Here is a 22179-nt window from a genome sequence, read left to right on the forward strand (position 1 = left end):
GAAAGAGGTACCGGACCTGCACTTTGATCGGAAAACTGCCTGACCCTGCATGTGGACAGTTTGTCTAGGAGGACTTTGATACTCTGGAATGGGAGGATTAAATAGTGACCTGCCCGGAGGGTCAAGTCACAACGAGAGATGGGAGAACAGTGCGAGCAATCCATGAAAAGGGGTTCCAGAGTGGGCAAGAGCTAATTCCCAGACCCGGCTGCAAGGCAGTTCCCTAGCTGTGAGTGAGACCCATCACACATGCGCAACACATATTACCACACCTCCAGACTGATTCACAAAACCCTAAAGTACGGGATTAATCATTACTCTTGGGCTGTTGAAACTGGATAGCAGATTGGACTTCCAAAGTAGGCATCCCAAAGTCCCGCATTTTTCAGGAGGGAACTGTTACATTTCCCTGTTAACAGAAAAGGAATTAAAGGTACATGTGCACAGACCAACTCCCGCAAGTCTTTGTCTGCCTCGTTAGACCTTGCTTGGATCGTTGCTTTGTGTAATGACTGGAGAGCCACTTTCCCTAGGCTACTGAGATGTAAAGAGGAAACGTTTATTGCAAAATGTGAGGCAGCCAGTGGGTCTGGGCCATGGTTTAGAGATAAAGAAATGGCTTTTTTCCCCTCAGAAATAGAAGTCACTAAAAATAGCAGCTCCGCAGAAACAGGGCTGCCTGAAAATAGCCGTTTCTCAGGAGCAGGGCTGGCTGCTTCTGAAAGAAGTAGCTATTAATGTATAATTGTCCCTTAGGCTGGCATCCGAGAAAATGCTATCTATACAGAAATCTGAAATGAGATATATTCACAAGCAAGGAACAAGGGCATCTCTTAGTTGTCAACTGTCCTGTGAATGCCTGTAGATCACACTCGCTCAGTCAGGTCATAGGGATTGATCTGCTGTCACACATACCTAGATCCATCACCCGAGTAATTGTCCTGCACCTTCATTAAAACAGGGCTATAAGAACATAAGAATGGCCATACTGAGTCAGAAACAATGGTCCATCTAGCCCAATATCCTGTCTTCCAACTGTGTCCAATGGCAGATACTTCAAAGGGAATGAACAGAACAGAGTAATTATCAAGTGATCCATCCCCTGTCGTCCAATCCAAGCATCTGGCAGTAAGAGGCTTAAGGACACCCAGAGAATGGGGTTGCATCCCTGACCATCCCTAAGTCCATGGATGGACTTATCCTCCATTAACTTGTCTAATCTTTTTAACCCAGTTTTGGCCTTTGCAACATCCCCTGGCAATGAGTTCCACAGGTTGACTCTATGTTGTGTGAAGAAGTACTTCCTTTTATTTGTTTTTAAACTTGCTACCTATTAATTTCATTGGGTGACCTCTGGTTCTTGTGTTACATGAAGGAGTAAATAACCCTTCCTTATTCAATTTCTCCCCACTGTTCATGATTTTATAGACCTTCATCATATCCTCTTTTAGTCATCTCTTTTCCAAATTGAATAGTCCCAGTCTTTCCAATCTCTCCTTACATGGAAGCTGTTCCACATCCTTACACATTTTTGTGGCCCTTCTCTGTACCTTTTACCATTTCTAATATATCTTTGTTGAGATAGGGCAACCAGAACGTTATGTAGTATTCACGGTGTGAGCATACCATGGCTTTATATAGTGGCATTATGATATTTATTGTCTTATTATCAATCCCTTTCTTAATGGCCCCGGACATTGTTAGATTTTTTGACAACCGCTGCACATTGAGTGGATGTTTTCATAGAACTATCCACAATGACTCCATGATTTCTCTCTTGAGTGGTAAGAACTAATTTAGACCCCCCCCCCACCATTTTGTATGTCTAGTTGAGACTGTGTTTTCCAATGTGCATTACTTTGCATTTAGCAACATTGAATTTCATCTGCCATTTGTTGTCCAGTCACCAGGGCCAGATACTTTAATGGTCAAGACTGGTAAATAACAAAGCTAGGATAATGATATTGCAATCCACTCTCAGCTAACCTACCTAGGTTCTTATACCATGCCCAGCACAGTGATATCTGAGTGATATCTGAGTGATATCAAATTTGTTAGTCTCTAAGGTGCCACAAGGACTCCTCCTTGTTTTTACAGTGATATCTGAGCACCTTACAAATATAAAGCCAACTTGGAAAGTTCAGAACTCTGTCTGCATCAGCTTCAGGTTCTGCAGCTGCATGCCCACCTGTGGAACCTAGCTCCAGTTTTCAGCCTTTTCAGTTCTCATGACCCAAAAACATCACCTGCCAGATCAGGGTCTTCAGAAGAAAGGCCTTGTGCTACTCCAGCCACTGTATTTCGTGACAATGGAGAAGCAGCAAGTGCTTATGAGATAGGAGACTGCTTGGCCAGTCTTTCTCTAAAATGTCTCAACCTCCCTTCTTGCTTCATCTCTGTCTTAACAGATTGTGTCTCAGGCCTCCTCTTTACCTTCCCAACCCAGACAGCCAATATCTCTGCAGCTGCCATCTTCCTCTTCTTCCTTTTCATCTTAGAGAAAACCCCACCTGAAAAAGAACTTCGGACCAAAAGAGAGAAGAGGAAGAGGCCCCAGGATATGAGGGCTTCCCAGGGCAGCCACTCTAAGGAAACATTAATGATAGCAAAGTGCTGAATGCGCTGGCTGCTGCTATGTTTTGCATGCCCTGTGTGCACCAAACTTAACACTATGCCTGCAGCCAAGCTATCATCTGCTGTGGTTGCCCCGAGATCTCAAAAGATAAGTAGGATTGGGTTGCATCACTACTTGGCTAGGAGACCTGCAAGTAACATCTTCCTGTTCTAGGGAGTTGTGCTAACAATTCATTAAGTGGTACCCGCCTCTCCAGTCAGTGGTAAACCAATATCCCATTAATGTGTTAGGTGGGAGGACAGTCTTCTGGTTGTGATGTAAAACTGAGGGTCTGATCACCAGGGCCATTGAAGAAACCGTAGTACTTTTTGTTAGCATAGGAAATTAATCCTTGTGTCCTGACCAAATTCCAATATAGATAATTGCAATCTGCCTGCTTGAATTCTCTCTGCAGTTTCAATTAGCTGTGGTAGCCTTCTTTACTTCCTGTCCTTATTGCTAAGTAGTGCTGCTCTGTGTTGCTAAACTGCTCCATTATAGCAATGGATGGAGGGGTCCTCATATATCCCTTACCTACCTTAATTCATTAATGTTTGTAAAGTGCTTTGAGGACCTCAGAGGGAAGGAGCTAGAGGAATGCAAAGTATCATTACTGTATGATAAAAGCTAAGTGTGGACCCTTTGCAGTTTGGATGGGTTTGATTTATGCAAATATTCTGCTACTTCAGTAATACAATAATAATATTAAATAATACTTTGCACTTCTGTAGTGCTCATCATCCAAGAATCTCAAAATATTTTACGAGGCACAAGGAAGTTATTATTATTATTTGTATTATCACAGCATGTAGGACCAGGACTCCTTTGTGCTAGGCACTGTACAAACCTTAATTTTAAACCACTTCTCATTCATCTGGCTATAAAACCTTTCTTTACTCAGGTCTCAGAGCAGCAGTTGTGTTAGTCTGTATCCGCAAAAAGAACAGGAGGACTTGTGGCATTTTTCTTTTAGTCTCTAAGGTGCCACGAGTACTCCTTTTCTTTACTCAGTGGCAGATTAGCCACTGGGCCAATGGGGCCCATGCCCAGGGGCCCCGGCCAATTCAGGGGCCCTGGAAAAATGGGCGCTGCCATGCCCCAATTTGCTCCGCCCACCTGGCGCTCCTGCAGGGTTTCTCCCGCTCCCTGGCAGGAGTGCCATGCGGGCGGGGGAAGCCCCCGCACCTTGACCCTGCTCCCCAGCAGGAGCATGGCGGGGGGGGGGGGCAGGACCCCGCGCCCCGACCTCATTTCACTGGCAGGAGCGGATTGCAGGAGGAAGGGGTTGGGAGGGGCCCCCACTTGCTCTGGCCCAGGGCCCCACAAAACCATAATCCGTGTCTGTCATTACTCTTTAGCTTACAATTGGCTTTCCCAATGAAGCATACTGAAATACTGTGCATCAAGGATGCTATATAAAAAGAAAAATGTTCATAGCATTGATTGAATTCTTTTACAAAACACTCTGTATATTTGATAGATGAAATCCCTGGTGTTTCCATGTGATTACTTGGGAAGTAACTTCCCACCATTTAGGAGGTCCCTGGAGAACTGCGTGAAAGCCTCAGGGCAGCACTTCAGGAGGCTATTATGTGTCCAGGAGGCTATTATGTGTCTCAGAACCACTGCACATATTTACATCTGGTAAATATTGTGCTCCGCTCAGGGTTGAGGTTGTTTAAAGACTAAAACTCAGCTCCTCAAAACTTATTTAGGCACCTAACTCTCATTGATTTCCATGGAAGTTAGGAACCTAAACACCTTTAGGGCTCTGGGCCTAAACAGCTACTATCTCTACTCTTACTCTAAAAGAAGGTGGACAGTTCTTAATTGCCACCAGCCTGACATTGTCTTCTTTGCACAGTGCCAGGCACTTTTCCACAGGAAAGGACCTGATCCTACAGATTTTCCCCCTGCAAATTATCCTTGCTTACATGAATAGTCCCATTTCAGACAACAGAACTACATGCCTCAGGAAGGGAAGCAGGACTGAGCCTATAGAGTCTAGCAATATAAGAAAAAGGCCACATGAGAGGGCCACTTTAGCAATTAAAAAAAAAACATTACCGGTAAGTGCAATAATAAAATAAAACTTAATTGAATAGAAGGATTTTTAACTCATTTAACTGACCAGTGGGGAGGAATAATTCCTTTCACTGACTGAGCACATTACATTTTCCTAATACTGGTTCCTACTAATAACTAAAAGAAAATAAGCTATTCCATCCTTTTTCTTATTTAAGGGAGAGAGCATTCTTCTAAGTTAAGAAATTGATTAAGGCAAAATATGACCTGAACATGTAGAGCAGCAGAGGAGAAAGTCTATTAAACGGTAGAATAGTACTATCAGAATAAGTGGTAGCAAAGCTCGGGCCTTTCCTGGCACTCCAAAGGCACCGTGGACAGCTAGTCTCTGTTTCCTGCTGTATCATTTTGCTTTCGTAGAAAACCCAACGCTTATTCCATGAGTTTGAATTATGTCATTTTAAAACTTCTAGAGGTCGGGCTAATGTAGAGATTATTTCTCGACGAACAGTTCTGCTAAGCAAGGCTGACACCTGCTGGGGTTTTCTACTTGTTAAAATGATCATTCATTTAATCATATCTAGTTTCTCAGAATCTACACAGTAGGTGTATGTCCCTCCCTCCCCTCTGCATAAAGAGATCTCCTTGCTGCCCAGCCCACACATGCCCAGGGACCCCAACATTGGGCACAGAAAATTAAACATGAAACAAATCTGGATGATCTGTTAATATTTATGGAAAGGAGGGAATAGCACTCATCACGGCAAGGCGCAGTTCCTGTAGGTAATATGCTAACTATCCTTACACTCTGCTGCCTCTGCAGAGGCATAGAAGTTCTTAGTTACGGCTTCTGCTGTACTAGTCGTTGGCCACTTTTGCCCGTGGTGCTGAAGGGTGGGATGGTTTTGACATGTAAAAAAAAGCCCGAAAGGGACGAAGATGGGACCACGTGATTCATTTTTCGCTTGACACATAATCACTAGTATATGAAAAGCTAGTGGCCTAACTCACCCCCTTCATCCTATAAGTAATTTAATAGCAGCGCGTACACAGCATCTGAGACCATTCTGTAAGATACAATCCTGAGACAGAAGAGGGATGTGGTGAGAGCACAGAGGTGTGGGGAACAGAAACAAGAGGAGTAGGAGGATCGATGGAGATGCTAATTACAAACCAAAATCCATGACGCCAGAAAGGGCCCAGAAAGAGATGGGGACTCTGCAGTGACAGGCTCTTTCCATCAATAAAATTAACATATTTTAGATGCTTTTAGGGTGAAGAGGCAGGTAGCGGGTCCTCAGCTTCAGAAACATTAAGAAACATTGGAGTAACATAGATAGAAAAAAAAGATCAAACCCTCCAACTCTCTAGTATTTTCGAAACGGTAAAAGAGAAAGAGCTTTATGGGTGTTTCACTCTCCAGCCCTTAGACTCCTGATATCATCTGAGCTGACAGTGCCAGGATAGTCCTGTTTTTGTTGCACTGATCCTACATCCTGGAAATGTCACTTGCAGGATATTAGCAAACCCCAAATAACTTTTGGGAGGGTTGTGAAACATTATTACACTGCAATGTTCTGATGTGATATGGCAACAATATCATGTAACTTCATTGCGTGGCGCTGCCATTTGGACATCATGTAACATTCTCCCATGTGGTTCTCAACCAGCGGTCCACTTGCGGCCCAATTGGCACACAGCTGTGGCCCATGTGACATCCTCAGGGTCATACAGGTAGTATATATATTGTGTGGATGCGGTCCGCATAACACATAGAGAGCTGCATATGTGGCCCACAATGGTAAATAGGTTGAGAACCACTGATCTAACCCATGTGATGTTTTCACATGACATGATGTCATTCGGATTCAGTGTCCTCACACTGCATTGTTCCTTGAGAACACTCATGTGACTTCATGATGACCAGACATGAAGTGATGATGATGCATTGCAACGTGATGGTTTCGTGAACAAAGATGTTCTAACATGATACAGGATTCATTGCCACAGAAAGTAACTGGACCCAAAAACTTAACAAGATTCTAAAAGGGTCTGGACCTTTACATGGCTAAGAAGAATATCCAAAGTTATAGTAGACCCCTTCTTTTACAAACTAATGGAGGATCAAAACGTTAATAAAATTAAACATCTCAAAAGTACAGAAGATACGGTGCATAAGTTGCAAAACGATGTACTGCATTGTTTTCTTTTTGTCCTTCAAAACACTGCAACGTGATTTCCAATGCACGGAGGGCATTGGAATGTTAAGGGATATTGACTTGGTCTTCATCAGCATTACTTTCATTATGTGATTACTGTTTTTCTCCCACAGGAAAAAAAATTCATATAACCGGTTACTCATAAAATTGGTGTTCATAAAATCGAGGTTCTACTGCATCATATTTGATAAATTTTGGAAGGGATATTACATCTCGTGTATTAAGCTATTCTCTGTTATGTTCCATGATGATGAGACTTAGGCCTTGTCTACACTACCGGGGAAATTTGATCTAAGCTACCAATTTGAGTTACGTGACTAGCATAACTCAAATCGACATAGCTTAGATCAATTTACCGCCTGCTCCACACTATGCGATGTTGATGTGAGACGCTCTCCCATTGACTCCCCCTACTCTTCTCGATCCGGTGGAGTACAGGGGTAGATGGGAGAGTGATCGGCGGTCGATTTAGCGGGTCTTCACTAGACCCGCTAAATCGACCGCGAAGACCCGCTAAATCGACCCCTGATGCATCGCTCGTCGATCCCCCTGTAAGTGTAGAGAAGCTGTTAATGTGGGGAATAGAGTTTCCCACATCTGCCTAGTGCAAGGCTCTTACATTTTCCACTGAAGCATCTGGTGTTGGCCACTATCAGCAGCAGGACGCTGGACCAGAATGGACCTTGGCTTTGATCCAGCCTGGCAATTCCTATGTTTCTATGTCTTTGCCTTGAGATGGTAGGTGATATTGCATGTAACTTGATCTTATTTGCATACAGAAATCATTGCATTGCATCAAGTTCCGCACGGAAGTCCTCATGCGGCCTCTCTGCAAGACGGCGTAGAGATGCACTGCGCAGACATTTCCGACGCAGGGTGATACCGCTTGGTCACGGGTCCAAGAGGTTACCCCGTGTCACCACGAGTCACTACGCTTTCACACGACTTCCGCCTCTTGCGTCCCTAGGTCGTGACAGTCTCACGCGAGGTGACGTCCGTTCGATACACGGCGCTGAGTCCGGCGAGGGGGAGAACGCGCAACGGAGCCGTTCTCAGGCCGACACGAGGCCGGGGTCACGTCTGGGGGAAAGTCCAGACGGTGCCCGGGCACAGCTGCTGCTGTGTGTCAGGCACCACACAAAGGTCGCCCCCCGAGAGCACAGGGCGGCCCCTGGGCGGGGTGCAGGGCCCGGGGAGGTGACCCGCAGGGGTCTGTTCACGGGGGGCGTCGCCTTGCAAGCGACACGTGGGTAGTCTGGTCACACCGGGGGGGGGGAGGGGGGGCGGTGTCTCCTGGCACGTGACACGCGAGGGGGGGCCTGCTCGCCCGTGGCCAGGCAACCCCGCCCTCCCGATCATGGCGCCCCGCCCACGGCCGGCAGCCGCTGCCTCACTTCCGGCGTCTGAGCCCTTCCTCCCGTGAGTCTCAGCGCCGCGTCCCGCCCGTCTTCCTCTCTTGCGCACCGACACCCTGCGCAGCTGCAAGATGGCGGACCGGCCCGGTGAGTGCGGCCCCGGGGGCTCCAAGGTGACCGGAGGCGGCGGCTGGTTCCCGCCCAGCCCTGGGTCCAGGTCCTGCGGGCTGCCTCTGGCCCCAGCCCGGCCTCCGCAGCGTGACCCCTTCCCCCACAAAGGGACCCCCCCCATGCCCCCAGGATTCCCTCCCTCCATTGCCTGGCCCTCCCCTGCCCCCCGTGCCCATCCCCACACCCCCAGGATCCCTGCCCCGTGCCCATCCCCTGGACGGGGGTCCCTGCCCCCCTTGCCCATCCCCTGGACAGGGGTCCTTGCTCACCCCGCACCCCCAGGATCCCTGCCCCCCTTGCCCATCCCCTGGACAGGGGTCCTTGCTCACCCCGCACCCCCAGGATCCCTGCCCCCCTTGCCCATCCCCTGGACAGGGGTCCTTGCTCACCCCGCACCCCCAGGATCCCTGCCCCCCTTGCCCATCCCCTGGACAGGGGTCCTTGCTCACCCCGCACCCCCAGGATCCCTGCCCATCCCCTGGACGGGGGTCCCTGCCCCCCTTGCCCATCCCCACACCCCCAGGATCCCTGCCCCGTGCCCATCCCCTGGACGGGGGTCCCTGCCCCCCTTGCCCATCCCCTGGACAGGGGTCCTTGCTCACCCCGCACCCCCAGGATCCCTGCCCCCCTTGCCCATCCCCTGGACGGGGGTCCCTGCCCCCCTTGCCCATCCCTTGGACAGGGGTCCTTGCTCACCCCGCACCCCCAGGATCCCTGCCCCGTGCCCATCCCCTGGACGGGGATCCCTGCCCCCCTTGCCCATCCCCTGGACAGGGGTCCTTGCTCACCCCACACCCCCAGGAGCCCTGCCCCCGTTGCTCACCTCTCGGATCCCCTCCCCTCCCTTCCCCTCCAATGTGATTCTCTCTGTCCCTGTCCCGGTGCTGCAGCTACTCCCAGACAAATAGGCACTGACTGGGCTTTCTCTATGTCTCAGTTCCCCTCAAAGATACCAGGCTGCTGGACGTGAAGCTGGGCCAGCTGCCCAGCTGGTTTGCAATGCGGAATTTCACCCCCTCCGGGCTGACTGGGGCTGTGCGAAGAGGTGAGTCTGCCCCATGAGCCAGCAGCGGTAGCCTTGGTAAAGGGCAATGCCAAGAGCTAGTGACGGCAAGGACAGATGTGGAGCTGCCCTGCCCTCTAGATCCTTTCCACATAGCCTAACCTTGCACACATTCTCAGATCCTGCTCAGAGCCAACTGCAGGATCTGGGCCTAAATGGCCATACCTGGCTTTGCTGGGGAGCACGAGGTGGTAGTATATGCCCCACCCATCCCCCACTCCTCTCAGACTTAGACCTTGTCTATCCATCACAGTGAAAAACAGCCTGCATCCACACTCGCTGCCGTGTGTAGATACACATGGCAATGAAAAGTTCTGGCAAGGGGGAGGCAGTGAGGAAGGGCTCTGACAGCTCTGCCTTTCCCAGCTGCTGGAGTTTCACTGTGGCAGCGGCATGCTAGAATTGTAGAGAGCCACATAGGGCATATACCCTAGAGTTCAGGCATGTTGGGTACTTAACCCTACTTGCCAGAGCTGTGCCTCATCATCTGTGGTGGTGTTTATACCTGTGGTAGCTGGGTGTGCAGCTTCTGTATCCTGCACATCACCACAAGTGTAGACCTACCCTCAGTGGGGAATGCTGCCCCTCATTAAGGAAGTGGGAGTATCTCCTCTACTGAGGCTGACCAGCACCATGCACATATTTAAAAATACTGTCACCATCCTTCCCGTGAGGAAGAAACTTTGGCGCATAAGACAACCTCTAACTATTGTAGAGGTTAAGCAAAAATTTTCCCTGGAGACAGGTTATCCCACAATTGCCTGGTGCTGCTTCTGAAGCAGCTGGTACTGGCCACTGATGCAGACAGAATACCAAACTAGATGGCCCACTGATTGATTCAATATGTCAATTCTTATGTTCCTAAAACAGGCACAGAAATGTCGCCTTTTATAGTATATTGTTCTGTTCTTTTGAACGTGTGTGAATTCATTAAGGTTGCTTTGTCAGCCTGTTCAGAGGTTTAATACGCTTTCAGTTTACATATCAATTAATAGATCTTTTAGAAGTTTTAAGTTAGTAAAATGGCCTGCTTATTCCTTAAAATTAGTGTGTGTGACCTGAATTTTATCACAAGAGGCAAATAAAATGTGTAATTTTAGGTGATGGTGGCTTGGTAAGAAACAAGCTTTTGGTAGAGATTAACATAATACAAAGACTAATGAAATTCAGTAACAATTTTGCAAAAACCCTAAGGATTAAGCAATTTCTAAATACTGTACTTCTGTGTAACTTCACGGTTTATGTAGGTGCCATATGCATCTTCAGATATCTTTAAACACATGTAGCTTCCAATGAGCTAAAGTATTCTTGACTAATCATAGTAGGGTAGACAGAGCATATAGTTCTTTAAAAAACTGGATAACTGGAGAAACAACTTTGATCTCATGGAAGTCACAGTAGTGTCTGGCTTGAAACAAGATACTGAGTCACTCTTACTCCTTTCCATACATGAGTCTAAAGCTAATACTAATCCTATTTTTCTTAACGTGAGAGTTGTCTTCTGGTAGTCTTGTTTCTTTAGTACAGTGGTTCTCAACCTGTGGCCCAGTCAGCACACAGCTGTGGCCCATGTGACATCACCAGGGCCATACAGATAATATTGGATGCGGCCCACAATGATAAATAGGTTGAGAACCACTGCATTAGTATGTTTAGAAAAGAGCATCTATCATCTCCAGGGATTTTTTGTTGCATTTTTTCTCATCTGAATTTCTGTTGAAAGGGGTGCAGTAAGTAACTGTACAAAATGACTTTTGAGTCGTAAGTATAATTGTATACAGGGTCTAATTGACACTGAACCTAAGAAAATAACTCTCTCCCCTATTTAGGTTATGACAGCTACTTAAATAAGTACATCAATGTGAAGAAAGGGGGCATCGGTGGTATCGCTATGGTGCTTTTTGGTTATGTTGTTGTCAGCTACGTTTGGAACTATGAGCATTTGAGTAAGTAAAACCTTATTTTGTATGGTTGGGCACACTAGAATAGTCTGTAGAACTATTTGGGGAAAAACATTTTATTTCAAAAACTGTTCCTGGAAGAGGAAGCAAAGGGAGAGAGAGTGCTTAACTTTCTTATTTATATATCCGAGAAACACTGACAAGACACATACTAACAGATTGAGCATGGGACTAGGAATCGGGGGGCTAAATTCTAACCCGATTCTGCTGTTTTGCGACCTTCACTTAATTTTAACCAATGTAGAAAATGGGTCTAATACTTGCCTGTCAGAAGTTGTGAAGATGAATTAGCGGTTTGGTAATATTTAGGAATTAAATAATTTACAAAATAGTACTTGTGCTAATGGCGAACAAAGATGATCTCACTGCTTTTACTGTCCAGCAGTAGTCAACTGCCTGCTGTGTAGTGCAATCTTAGACTGTACTTTAAATACGTAAGTACTAAACATGGTCTTTATGACTTCAGCATACTGACTTGTTTTAATTTAAATAATGCAGAGCATGATCGTTGGAGGAAGTATCATTGAAACATTAACTTACTGCAGCAATGCAAGTTACAGCCCTGGACCTGGACTCAGCTGCTGGAACAACTTTCCCTGATGAAGGCATATAAGCCATTTTCACTGAATTCTGTACTGTTATAATTCCAGGCAGATTCTATGACCAATAAAATATGTACATTTAAGGTTGGTTGGTTTATGTAGCTAATATTCTTAATATTGTGAGACTTTCACTTTCTGGGGCTGAAAAGTGTGTGTGTCTTGTCGTCATCCCCCCCCGCCATGGTAGGTACAATGAAGATGGTTAGAAAGCCTTTTGCCATTTAATAATAAATAGGTCTAATGTGCAGAGCAAATGACTAAGGATAAGACTGATTAATCTTTAACTATTTTACTGAGCAGTATTACCACTGTATAGGGTACCTTCTACTTTAATGATCCCTTCACTTCAACCAAATTGGTGCAAATGTTACTGGTCAGAACTTGTTTTAACAGGATTCTTACTGTTGTGAGTGGAGCAAAGGAGAATTCAATTGTTTAAGATGCCAACAGACACTTTATTGTAGCCACAGATGCCTAAAACTCATAATCATGGTTGCCTCATACAAAACAAAATTTCTCTGCTGGAGGAACCCTTTCATCCTTTTTATTCTGTACTGTTCTACTAAGTAAGATCTCTGATTGTGGTTCTCTTCAATAGTATGTTGCCAAGCAGCTCCTGCCACTGGTCCTAAAAGGCTTCCATAGATGTGTGTAGAACTACAATGCCCAAGTGATGGTAAAGGCAGAATGAAAGCAAAAGAGTAGCCTGAATTTGAAATGGAATGTGACAGATTATTCTAAATCCCAGGGAAAAGCAACTATGCTAAAGCTATTGTAGGTTTTTTTTAAAAATAAAGGGGCGGGGTGGGGGGTTGGAGGTTAAATGAAACTTCTACAGCAGCAAAGTCATGTTTGCCAGCTGATACTTCCAACCGTGATGGTGAAAGTCTAAATAAGCAATGGAGAGTACATGGTTGTCACTTAAAGCAGCACAGCTTTGATATACTCAGGACCATATACACTAACAAAACACATCAGTAAGTAATGATGCCACTGTGTTCAGAAGGATGCAGGGGCCAGTGCTTTATGGATGAATTACAAGAGGTTGTTTATATAAAGCTAACAGTGATAAGTGTTTGATAACAGCTGTTAATGGGGTACAGAGGCTTACCTGTTAAGAACATGGTTAGAATAAAGGTCTTCCTAGAGGATAGCAGGGGGCACTTCTCTGTTCAGCCGTATTATAAAGATGTAATTACTGTCTGGCTTGAAAAAAATTACTAACACAAGCTGACTATAGTGAACTAAAGCATATCTGCATAAGAGTAAGTGTAGACTGGGTACTTGCTTAGAGCTGTAGAGTCTCTCACAGCCCTGTGCTGGAAGTATAAACACAAGTTTGGTACCTGTTTATACACTTCAGGAACAGAAGTCTTGACGTGTGTTCTGAAAAATGCAGAATGAGTAGTACAGTCAGCCAATTTACACTTGTGGATTTAATTTTAACTTTTAAGTCTGAATGTCCCACTGTGTACTAGAGGGAGTATCAGTAAGTACAGCTTCTACAAACTGACATGTTTTTTAAATTAATCAGTTTAAATCAACACAGGGCCTTATCTCTTCCCAGCCATACATTACCCTTTTCCTGAGAAATCACAATCTAATTTTCACAGCCAACTTTAAAACAGGAAGGAAAAAACAAAGGCAGATAGGCAAATGTAGACAGATGCTCGAGAACAGAAAAGGCTCACATATTCCAGATGCAGTAGTGGGGCTTTTTTTTTTAATTCCCTTTGTCATTGGCCCTTTGAAATAAAGTCTTACAAAATTAAGGTGTTTTGGCTTGGAAAAACATGCTCCTAAGAGGATACTCTCACACTCAGAGTCCAATTTAAAAGCAATCTCAAGAAAATATAGTTCCATTTATGTTTCGAGAGCCTGTGAAGATAGTTGTGCAATTTGACTGCTTGTAGGAATGCCCACTAACTTCATCTGTTGGTATCCATACACTGTTACACCATCAAAGCTACTTCAGCTCTGAGTTCAGGGTTGCTGTGGTGAGAACAGACCTGCTCCTCTTCTACAGCCAACGCTTTCGTGATTTCAGCTAAAACCATAAATGTAAGTTCATTCCACTAGAAGTGGTTTTCACATACAAGGACCAACTTCTCACCCTGCAGAACAGCGAGGGGGAAATGCTTCCAGCCAAAGCATAAAAATTTTTATTGCAGTTGGACAAATACTTTACATCTTGGTACACAACATGTTATGTGAGCCATCAGAGCAGGTTAAGAAATCTCAGATTGAATAAGGGAACATGGGGCCTCCTTTCAAGGGCTGCATGACAAGCTCCCTCACTGAAGTGGGAGGCATTTCAAGTACTAGTTCTTCCAGTTTGTCTTCCTCCTTGCACAAGGATTAACAAAAGGTTGGAGGTTCCCACAGGCTATCCTTTACAGAAACACACTGGTGCAAGATGTGTATTATGCTGAATGTTGTATTGGTGAGGGCTTGCACGTCTATTTGCCTTTAGATCTACCTCCCAGCTAGGCTCAGTGAAAGAAGGCAGAGGCCAAGATCTATTTTAAAAGGTTAAAACATAAAAAATTGGACAGTTACAAAAATGTTTATCAGCAGCCAGCCTCTGGCCACAGTTCTTTCACTAATGGCGTTTAAAAAAAAAACAACCTGATCAATAGTTCAAGGAATAGTGCTAGGCGGAAACCTTTCCCCAGTGTAAAGATCCTCCTTGCACTCTCTTCCCTCTGTGCTGTCTCACTGTCCGCTAAGAAAGGCCAGATGTCCTTTGGTGCATCTGTTGGCGTAATGTCCTTTTTCACCACACTAGGAAGGAAAAAAGTGAGACATTATTGTGGCTTTTCCCAAAAGTGGCTTTAACAAATCAACTGGCAAATAGTTCTAGTTTGGAAATGATACCATTTGTACACAAGAGACAATATTCAGCAAGTTAATGCATTCTGTACTATACCATGAATGAGATTCTTGCCACAGACCCTTTTGGGGCCACTTGACTGTTAGTGGCAGGTAAGTTCTGGTCCTATAACCTGAACACCCAGGTTTCATCTGAACATTGGGGTTCTTGGCACTACCAGTGGGAAAGGGCTGCAATAGAGACACACAAAGCCCTGAGGAGATTTAACTGCATTACTCTGCTGTAGAGGAGGCTTTTTACCTGCTGTATTTCAGCACCTGAAACCTCAAGGACTCTGCTCTGATCAATGTGTATGATGAACATGGAAGTTCAGATATGAGAGTCTTCTTGTCAGCCACTCTGGACTACAAGGATAAAACTCAATCTGAACAAAAGATGCTTTCTATGCTCTCAAATAGCCTTCTAAACTATGAAGCCATGACATATCGTAATCCGACCCTCCTACTTTCTCCAGATGTACAATTTATTTGAATTACTTCTTTAAATCCCAGCCTGACAGCACTCTTTTATTGATGACTATGCAGAGAAACTGCTTAGCCTTGGGTAGAGTAGTGACTTCAATGCTCCAGCTGCAGAAAAATGGAAAGTCATGCATTGATAATCAAACCAAACAAATGCATGACAAGAGTCATGGTAACTAATTTAAATCAGAATATCCTTTATTTTCCAATAAACATCTGACTTGAAAGTTAGAAACCATTAAACATACAATCTCAGTGCCTGGTGGGGAAGCCCTGTGGTAAGAGAGAGAACAGGGCAGGAGGGAGGGAGAAGAGAACTGCTGCTGCCCCCATGTCCTCTTTTGTGCTGCTTTCCTGCTTTACCTTTGACAAAGGCAACAGCATTGCATAGATTAGTTGTAAAAGAGCACTGGAAGCCTATGACTTCTCCCCTGCTGCCCTGCCGAACTATGACATACAACTAGCCCCAATTAGAGTTTCTGCTACAAAGGAAGTTAATGGCAAAACTCACAAGGATAACTTTAGTGGGTAGGTTTAGGCCCTTTGCCTCCACTGAAACCCAAGTCTTGTATTAAATTGGAGCCTTAGAGGTTGTCAGTGAAACTGATTTGGATGTTTGCTGTTATAATCATGTAGCCAGAAGAAATGTCAAGTTATAGAAGATAATGATGGAATCTGAGTCCAAAAAACAAACAGTCTTAGTTGTACGTTTGGATTATTAAGTGACTTAGTTTTGAATAAAAAAATGTTTAGGTTCAGTATTAATGCTAATGCTCATCTTGGCCCGACTCACTGAAAAGAGTGGCTAAGAAGATCCTTGCTACCTACAGTAGCATTTGGGGATGTTTCTACAAAATGTTAACGGAAATTGAGGTTTCAATTTAATTGAGGAGCTGCCTGCAACACTAACTGAGAAATTTGGGTTTGATGTCTTGTTCCTCAGTTTGGCAGGAACTAAGTGTGCTGTGACAGAACCATCTTCAGCCTTTCTTGATTTGACTGCATTGTGTATAGTCACTTTCCCCTGTTGTTTGGGTGATTTTTTCCACACAGCAACAGGGTAGAAGCCTTTTTAAAAATAGGAAAATGCAAGGAAGAACATTCAGGGGCAGGGGTAGCATCTGAAACAACTTTTGACAAGGTTTTTGAAACTGGCTCAATTTCAGGTTGATAATGTCCTTTTAACTGCCACCAGTGGGGTTTTCTGTGATTAACAAGTGGATCAAGTGCATTGAATCACTTCATACAGGCCACTGAGGAGCCACCTGACCATCATTACCAACCCACAGACTCCATAGCTCAATACTAACTCCCTGATCCCAAGCTGCACCCCCTATCCAAAATACATGTTGAATAACCAGTGCATACATTTCAATACTTTTCTTCATGTCAATGCTTCTTCACAGGCCCTGGTGCCCCAGCAACTCAGCCACCTGTTCCCTTTACTGCACTCTGCACCAAGGTGAAAAGTGATGTGACAGGTGACTAGCAGCACAAAGGATGCACTAGTCAGTTTAGGTGACTTTTACCTTGCATTTTTCAAATGCAAACACCCTCCGAGAGTTACCTTGTAACACGTGACCTGCTCCAGCGGCCGGGGACCTCTGTTCCCCACGTTGTTGTTTTGAGACTGCATAACTCCGATGACTTGTGGGGTCCTCTGCTGGTTGGGAGAAGAGTTCTGACTTGTTAACTGGATCAAGGATGATGACCTTTGTAATGGCGGATTGTTATTTTGCTGGGAGGGAAGAGAACATCCCATACATTGAATGATAAATTTTCCTCTGAATTTATTTAGAAGGTTATCTGCCAGCCCAAGCTCCAGAGATGAAAGTTCAGAAACAGTAGGGCATACAGGGCTTGACCTAGCAACCAAGACTTCCCTCACAAAACAGATCTACAGAGCTGGGCTAGGCTGCTGGATATGTCCATTATAGGTCTGTGACAGGTGTCAAGCAGATTTTTTTTTTTAATCTGGCAGATGGTTCTTGGAATAAAGAAAACACAGATGTAGATGATATACTATGTAACATGGTAGTGCTCTGTGACCAAGGGATTACACTGCAATATACAGTGATCTTAGGACTTGTGCTTGTCAGTGTAGCAGAGCTCAGGTGCACTGCTTCATGCTTACACAGTGCCCACCTTCCAGACAGTCCACGGAAAGGAACTGTCACTACTGGCCATGCATTTGCCCTCTCAGCTGAAGGAAGGTGGCAGCAGCAGAATGATGACTGTGGAAGAGGGAAATCAGGGGTTCAGTTAGGAGGAAAAAAAAACAACCCCAGAATGAAGAAGGCAGCAACTGTGATCAATGCCAGAAGTAAGAGGAGAGAGGAAAAGGATAATATGTTGCATTTTTATGGTGGATTTCCTCCAATGATCTCAAAGTTCTTTAAAAACTTTTGGTCAAGTTTCAATATGCCTGTGAAATAGGATAGCCCATTTTACAGATGTTTTCCAAGACACAATGAGTGGGATAAGAGTCCTGATGGCTTGTTCCTGTTCTAACCATTATACCACACGCCCTCTTAAAAAACAAAGTCAAATTTGTTTGTTATCTAATTGAGCTATGCTTCAAATGTGTTGTCTCTGAGAGAGGCAGGGAAGTCGTGTACCTTTTGCTGGGGTTGTGTCGGCTGAGGCAGTGGTGGTTGCTCTGTGGTTCCCATAGGCAGTTCAAATCGAGGACTGGTTTATAAACACACAAAGAGAAAAGACACACAGAGAATTGATACTAAAACCAGAAATTGGCATATACCACCAGCACAGCACTGAACCAGTTCCTTAAGAGACCAATAACTGTCCAGAGAGCAAAGCAAATGTTTAGTTATTTAAACTGTGCTTCACAACAGGTGGACCTTCTCTCCTGTGTTCTGCTGCTTAGCCTTTATAAACTAAAGTGGTAGGGGAGGTACTGAGACAGTAAAGAGTATTTCTGTATGCAGCTGTGAAGCATTCTGGATATATACTCATGGAATCTGCAATTGTCCTCACAACCTTTGTTTGATGTCCCAGAGTTGTGTGTGTAAATATGTAAATAGCCACTTGCCTCCTTAATCTGATATTTGGAAAATGCAATGCAATATAGTAAATGCCCATACCAATTTTGGCCATTGAATGAACTGATTCATATGCAAGGATTAAAAAAATATATACTACAAAATAAAACAGATGTGCAGCTGAAATCATAACAGTTGGAATAACGTGTCTAGACTTAAGAGGACCAGATCAACTGTCATTAATTAAACTGCTTTGTACAAGTTGTATTGACCATGTAAGCACTGACTGACATTTTCAGTGTCTTCTTAGGGAACACTGGTGTGATTTGCCCAATCCCTTTTGGTCATCCTGACTACAAATTCTTTTCACTTTTAAGAGATAAACTCAAATATGAACAAAACTTCAGCTGTGTGGTACAGTACAGTTATTGCATCAGTGCTGCAAATGTTCTACACTGATGGGTGCAATATAGGTAAAACAGACCTGATGGGTAACTGATCAGAGAGGAAACTACAGATGACAGAAAAGGCCCTAGAACATACTCACTGCATGAATTTACAAGCAGGCCCCTCTGGACAGAATCCCACCAGGTAATTCACACAAATGACTCTTCGAGTGTGTCTGTGTCTGCAGAGGGGACCTACAACATAAAACTTCATAGATCACATATATTACACACATACCCCAGCACCTACCAGTAGCACATATGGGAGGTGGATTACATTAGCCTCATTTTTATAGCCACAAAAGCAACACCTATGAACCATACATACCGTGTTTACAGAAGCCTCTGTCATACCAGGGGCAGTCTTTGATCTTAGACTCCGGGTCAATGTGCAAGAACGGACACTCTTTGTTACTGCACTCTCCTGTACGAAAGCCAAACACACGCCTTAGGTATTGTTTTGGGAGGGGATTCAACCTCATTCATGCTCTGTTTCCTAAGTCATCTAGTCCCAGCAAAACTGTCATGAATATTTCTAAATCCAGGCACAAAATCTATTTGCCTGCCCTTTACCAACAACAACAAATACTCCCTGCAGGTGAGAAAGATTTTGCTCAATTGGGTTATTTAGATGCGCATTTAAAAATAAAGTACACTGGAAAGGGAAGCCATTACAGCCAAATTAAACATTTAATGCAGCAAAAGTGTGGCGAAATTACAAATTACACGCTAACCTTGATCCAAGGAAACCTACAGGACTATAATTTTCTAACAAGTTGCCTCAATATGTTAATTTAGCCCAGGTCTCCAGAGCTGAAAGGCTGATGCATTAAATTTCTGGACCCTTGAGCCTCCTGTCACTCATTATCTGCTGAAAAATAATTCATGTAGAGACCATCTATTCATCCAAATCAATTCTGATCCAAATCAGCATAACAGGTACAAAACCCCTTAAAGTCATGGGGCAGAGAGTTCAAGTTAGGGACAAGCTATGAAAGACAAAACATTTTAAATGTGTGAAGCGTTAAGGTGGTAAAATACAATGTGGGACTAAACTGATCTGATCAGAGCTCGTAAATTACAATCTAACAAGCATCAGTAGCAGACATAGAAGGGTAGAGAGGGCAGATGAAGCAGAGATGACAGGTATATACCAGGGTCCTCTTTGCCTATTCCCATACTAGCAAGTGAAGTCAACGAGGAGCCACAACACCCCTTACCAAATTTGGAGTAGAAATAACACTCAGGCATCTTGGTCATGTCATACTCATGCAGGAATTCGCACTGGTCTCCCTTCTTGCACAGCCCTCGGAGCCAGTGTTTGCAAACAACTGTCTTTTCTCCACTGATGTGTCGGAAAGGACACATGCCTCCTGTGGATGGAGAGGGGAGAAGCAAGAATGAAAAGTTGGAACTTTTAGTGCAAGAAGTTTCATGCAGGCCTACAGGGCAGTGATGGTCCTTTGTTTGAATCCTGGAAGAGGAGGAATTTCAGAAGTCTTTACATTTGCATATGAATTTACCATTTAGTGCTGGTGACATGTCCTGAACTGACAGCCCTAGAAAGCGAGGTCTTCTGCTTATCCACGTAGATGGCTAGGAGCTCAACAGCCAGATCCTCTGCATGGCAGTCTAGTACCCAGTGCCCAAACACCTCAAAAGGGTTTGCATGTAATCAATTCAAGCCTCACCCTCCTGAACATCTCAGTTCATGCATCATCCACCTTACAGGGATCCCACCATTGCATCTTTGCTTTGGAGAGCTCCAGTGCGTGAAATATGGTCCCTCTTGATCTCCATCTCACTGTCTCTCTCTCTCTCCCCAACCCCTGCAATATAACTAGGGTATTATAAATTAAGATAATATAATTAATGAACTGCCAACCCCCCTATTTATCCTATTTTTGTTTCTGTCAGAATACAGTATTAGGGATGTCACTTGCCTTTTCCACAAGCAGCTCTTAAAAAAAATTCACAGACAGCAGCACCTGATTCTGTGGAGAAAAAAATTCACAATTAAGGTTTCTGAAACTCGGCAGCCATGTTAAAAGTGTTTCCTTCCATCTGGAGATGCGCTAGTTCTGAGCATCAAAAGCAGGAGAGCAGTATTAAAAATCCCCCTGGCAAACTGCATGTTAATGGAATATATGAACTTTCTTGTGCTGGTCTCAGCCATTTGGCTCTTCAGAGTATTTGTTGTTTCTTTTATGTCAGTTTCACATTTGTGAAAGAAATTGACAGTCCTGGAGACTGAAGTCTCATACAGTATTTATCCACTGAACAAGTACAGCATGGTCAACAGCACACTGCCCCTTGTGATGCACGATGACCCTGACTTAGAGCATCTGAAGAGTGCAAGCAGAGTCAAACACAGGGACACTAGGCTCGCCAGCACATATTGTTAAACTGTGACTCTCCTCCCACTCCTGGTGTCCTATCATCAGGACACAAGGTTTTGTGGCTCAGCCACAGACCTGCTGTGACCACGGACAAGTCACTTCACCCCTCTGTCCAACCGTTTTCCCCATCAATAAGGTGGGGATTCTGATGCTGACCTTCCTCACAGTACCTAGTGTCCCTCATCCAGCATTAATGAGATAACGTCTGTTTTCAAGCAATAAGCATGCAGATCAGACACCAAAATACAAAACACATTCCATTAGGCCATGAACGAGAACCTGTGGGGCCATCTGCTCAGTGCTGGGGTGGGGGGTGGGGGAGGTTAAAGGGATGAAGGAAGGGTCTCCTCAAGGCCTTGAGGGGAACGTTCCCTTAGGAAGAAAGATCTGGAGAAGTCTCCCCAAGGGAGCGGGGCAGGGGTGTCCCGTCCCCCCAGGTCTGTGGGGGGTGTCTCCCCAGGAGAGAGGGGGTGTCCCACCCCCGGGGGCTGGCGGGGTTGTTCCCTCTGGGGGGCCGTGAGCAGGAAGGTCTCCCCAGGAGAGAGGGGGTGTTCCCACCCCCGGGCCCGAGGGGGTTGTTCCCTCTGGGGGGCCGTGAGGGGGGAGGTCTCCCCAGGAAGGGGGGGTGTCCCACCCCCGGGGGCCGGCGGGGTTGTTCCCTCTGGGGGGCCGTGAGGGGGGAGGTCTCCCCAGGAGAAGGCGGGTTTTCCCCCCCCGGGGGCCGTGAGGCGGGGTCTCCCCAGGAGAAGGGGGGGGTCTCCCGGGGGTGGCGATGCGGAGCGGACTTCCCGGCCCCTCACGCACTGTCCATGCCGGGGAAGGGCAGCGGCTGCGCCCCCAGCTGCTGCTCCACCGCGATCTCCAGGTCGAACTTGATGTGGTCCACGCTGGCGATGAGCTCCTGCATGGTGGCGGCGGGGCGGGGGCCTGGGCCTGGGACGCGCGGGGCCGAGGGGGGAAGAAGGGGC

At 45.4% G+C, this 22179-nt stretch overlaps 2 protein-coding genes across 4 annotated transcripts; one reads left to right on the plus strand and one right to left on the minus strand.

Annotated features, from left to right (window-relative positions):
• The first annotated feature begins 8231 nt into the window (after positions 1–8231).
• ATP5MF (ATP synthase membrane subunit f) lies at positions 8232–12093 on the plus strand. Its single transcript, XM_084642042.1, has 4 exons — positions 8232–8360; positions 9322–9429; positions 11277–11393; positions 11907–12093. Exons 1-4 carry the CDS (start codon positions 8345–8347, stop codon positions 11933–11935), a joined length of 270 nt encoding a protein of 89 aa, XP_084498168.1. The 5' UTR covers positions 8232–8344; the 3' UTR covers positions 11936–12093.
• Positions 12094–14149: 2056 nt separating this feature from the next.
• Positions 14150–22146, minus strand: CPSF4 (cleavage and polyadenylation specific factor 4). Of its 3 annotated transcripts, none has more exons than XM_084641530.1 (8): positions 22016–22146; positions 20756–20806; positions 20033–20185; positions 19141–19236; positions 18914–19007; positions 17983–18055; positions 16932–17024; positions 14150–14794 (listed from the first exon to the last, which is right to left on the minus strand). In XM_084641530.1, the coding sequence occupies exons 1-8, from the start codon at positions 22116–22118 to the stop codon at positions 14726–14728; spliced, it is 732 nt and encodes a 243-aa protein (XP_084497656.1). In that variant the 5' UTR covers positions 22119–22146; the 3' UTR covers positions 14150–14725. The 3 variants fall into 3 exon arrangements, with proteins under 3 accessions (XP_084497656.1, XP_084497655.1, XP_084497654.1); XM_084641529.1 differs by having other exon boundaries at positions 16932–17027; XM_084641528.1 differs by having other exon boundaries at positions 16932–17102.
• Between the last annotated feature and the right edge of the window lie 33 nt (positions 22147–22179).

This window comes from Lepidochelys olivacea, assembly GCF_965140295.1.
Source record: "Lepidochelys olivacea isolate rLepOli2 genome assembly, chromosome: 10".
NCBI lineage: Eukaryota > Metazoa > Chordata > Testudines > Cheloniidae > Lepidochelys > Lepidochelys olivacea.

Coding starts and splice junctions, on each gene's coding strand:
- ATP5MF (XM_084642042.1), top strand. Junction 9,430..11,276: donor GACTGGGGCTGTGCGAAGAG/GTGAGTCTGCCC, acceptor TCCCCTATTTAG/GTTATGACAGCTACTTAAAT. Junction 11,394..11,906: donor TTGGAACTATGAGCATTTGA/GTAAGTAAAACC, acceptor TAAATAATGCAG/AGCATGATCGTTGGAGGAAG.
- CPSF4 (XM_084641528.1), bottom strand. CDS start 22,118: ATGCAGGAGCTCATCGCCAGCGTGGACCACATCAAGTTCGACCTGGAG. Junction 20,807..22,015: donor GCCCTTCCCCGGCATGGACA/GTGCGTGAGGGG, acceptor TTTTCTCCACAG/AATCAGGTGCTGCTGTCTGT. Junction 19,008..19,140: donor CAGAGGCTTCTGTAAACACG/GTATGTATGGTT, acceptor TTTATGTTGTAG/GTCCCCTCTGCAGACACAGA.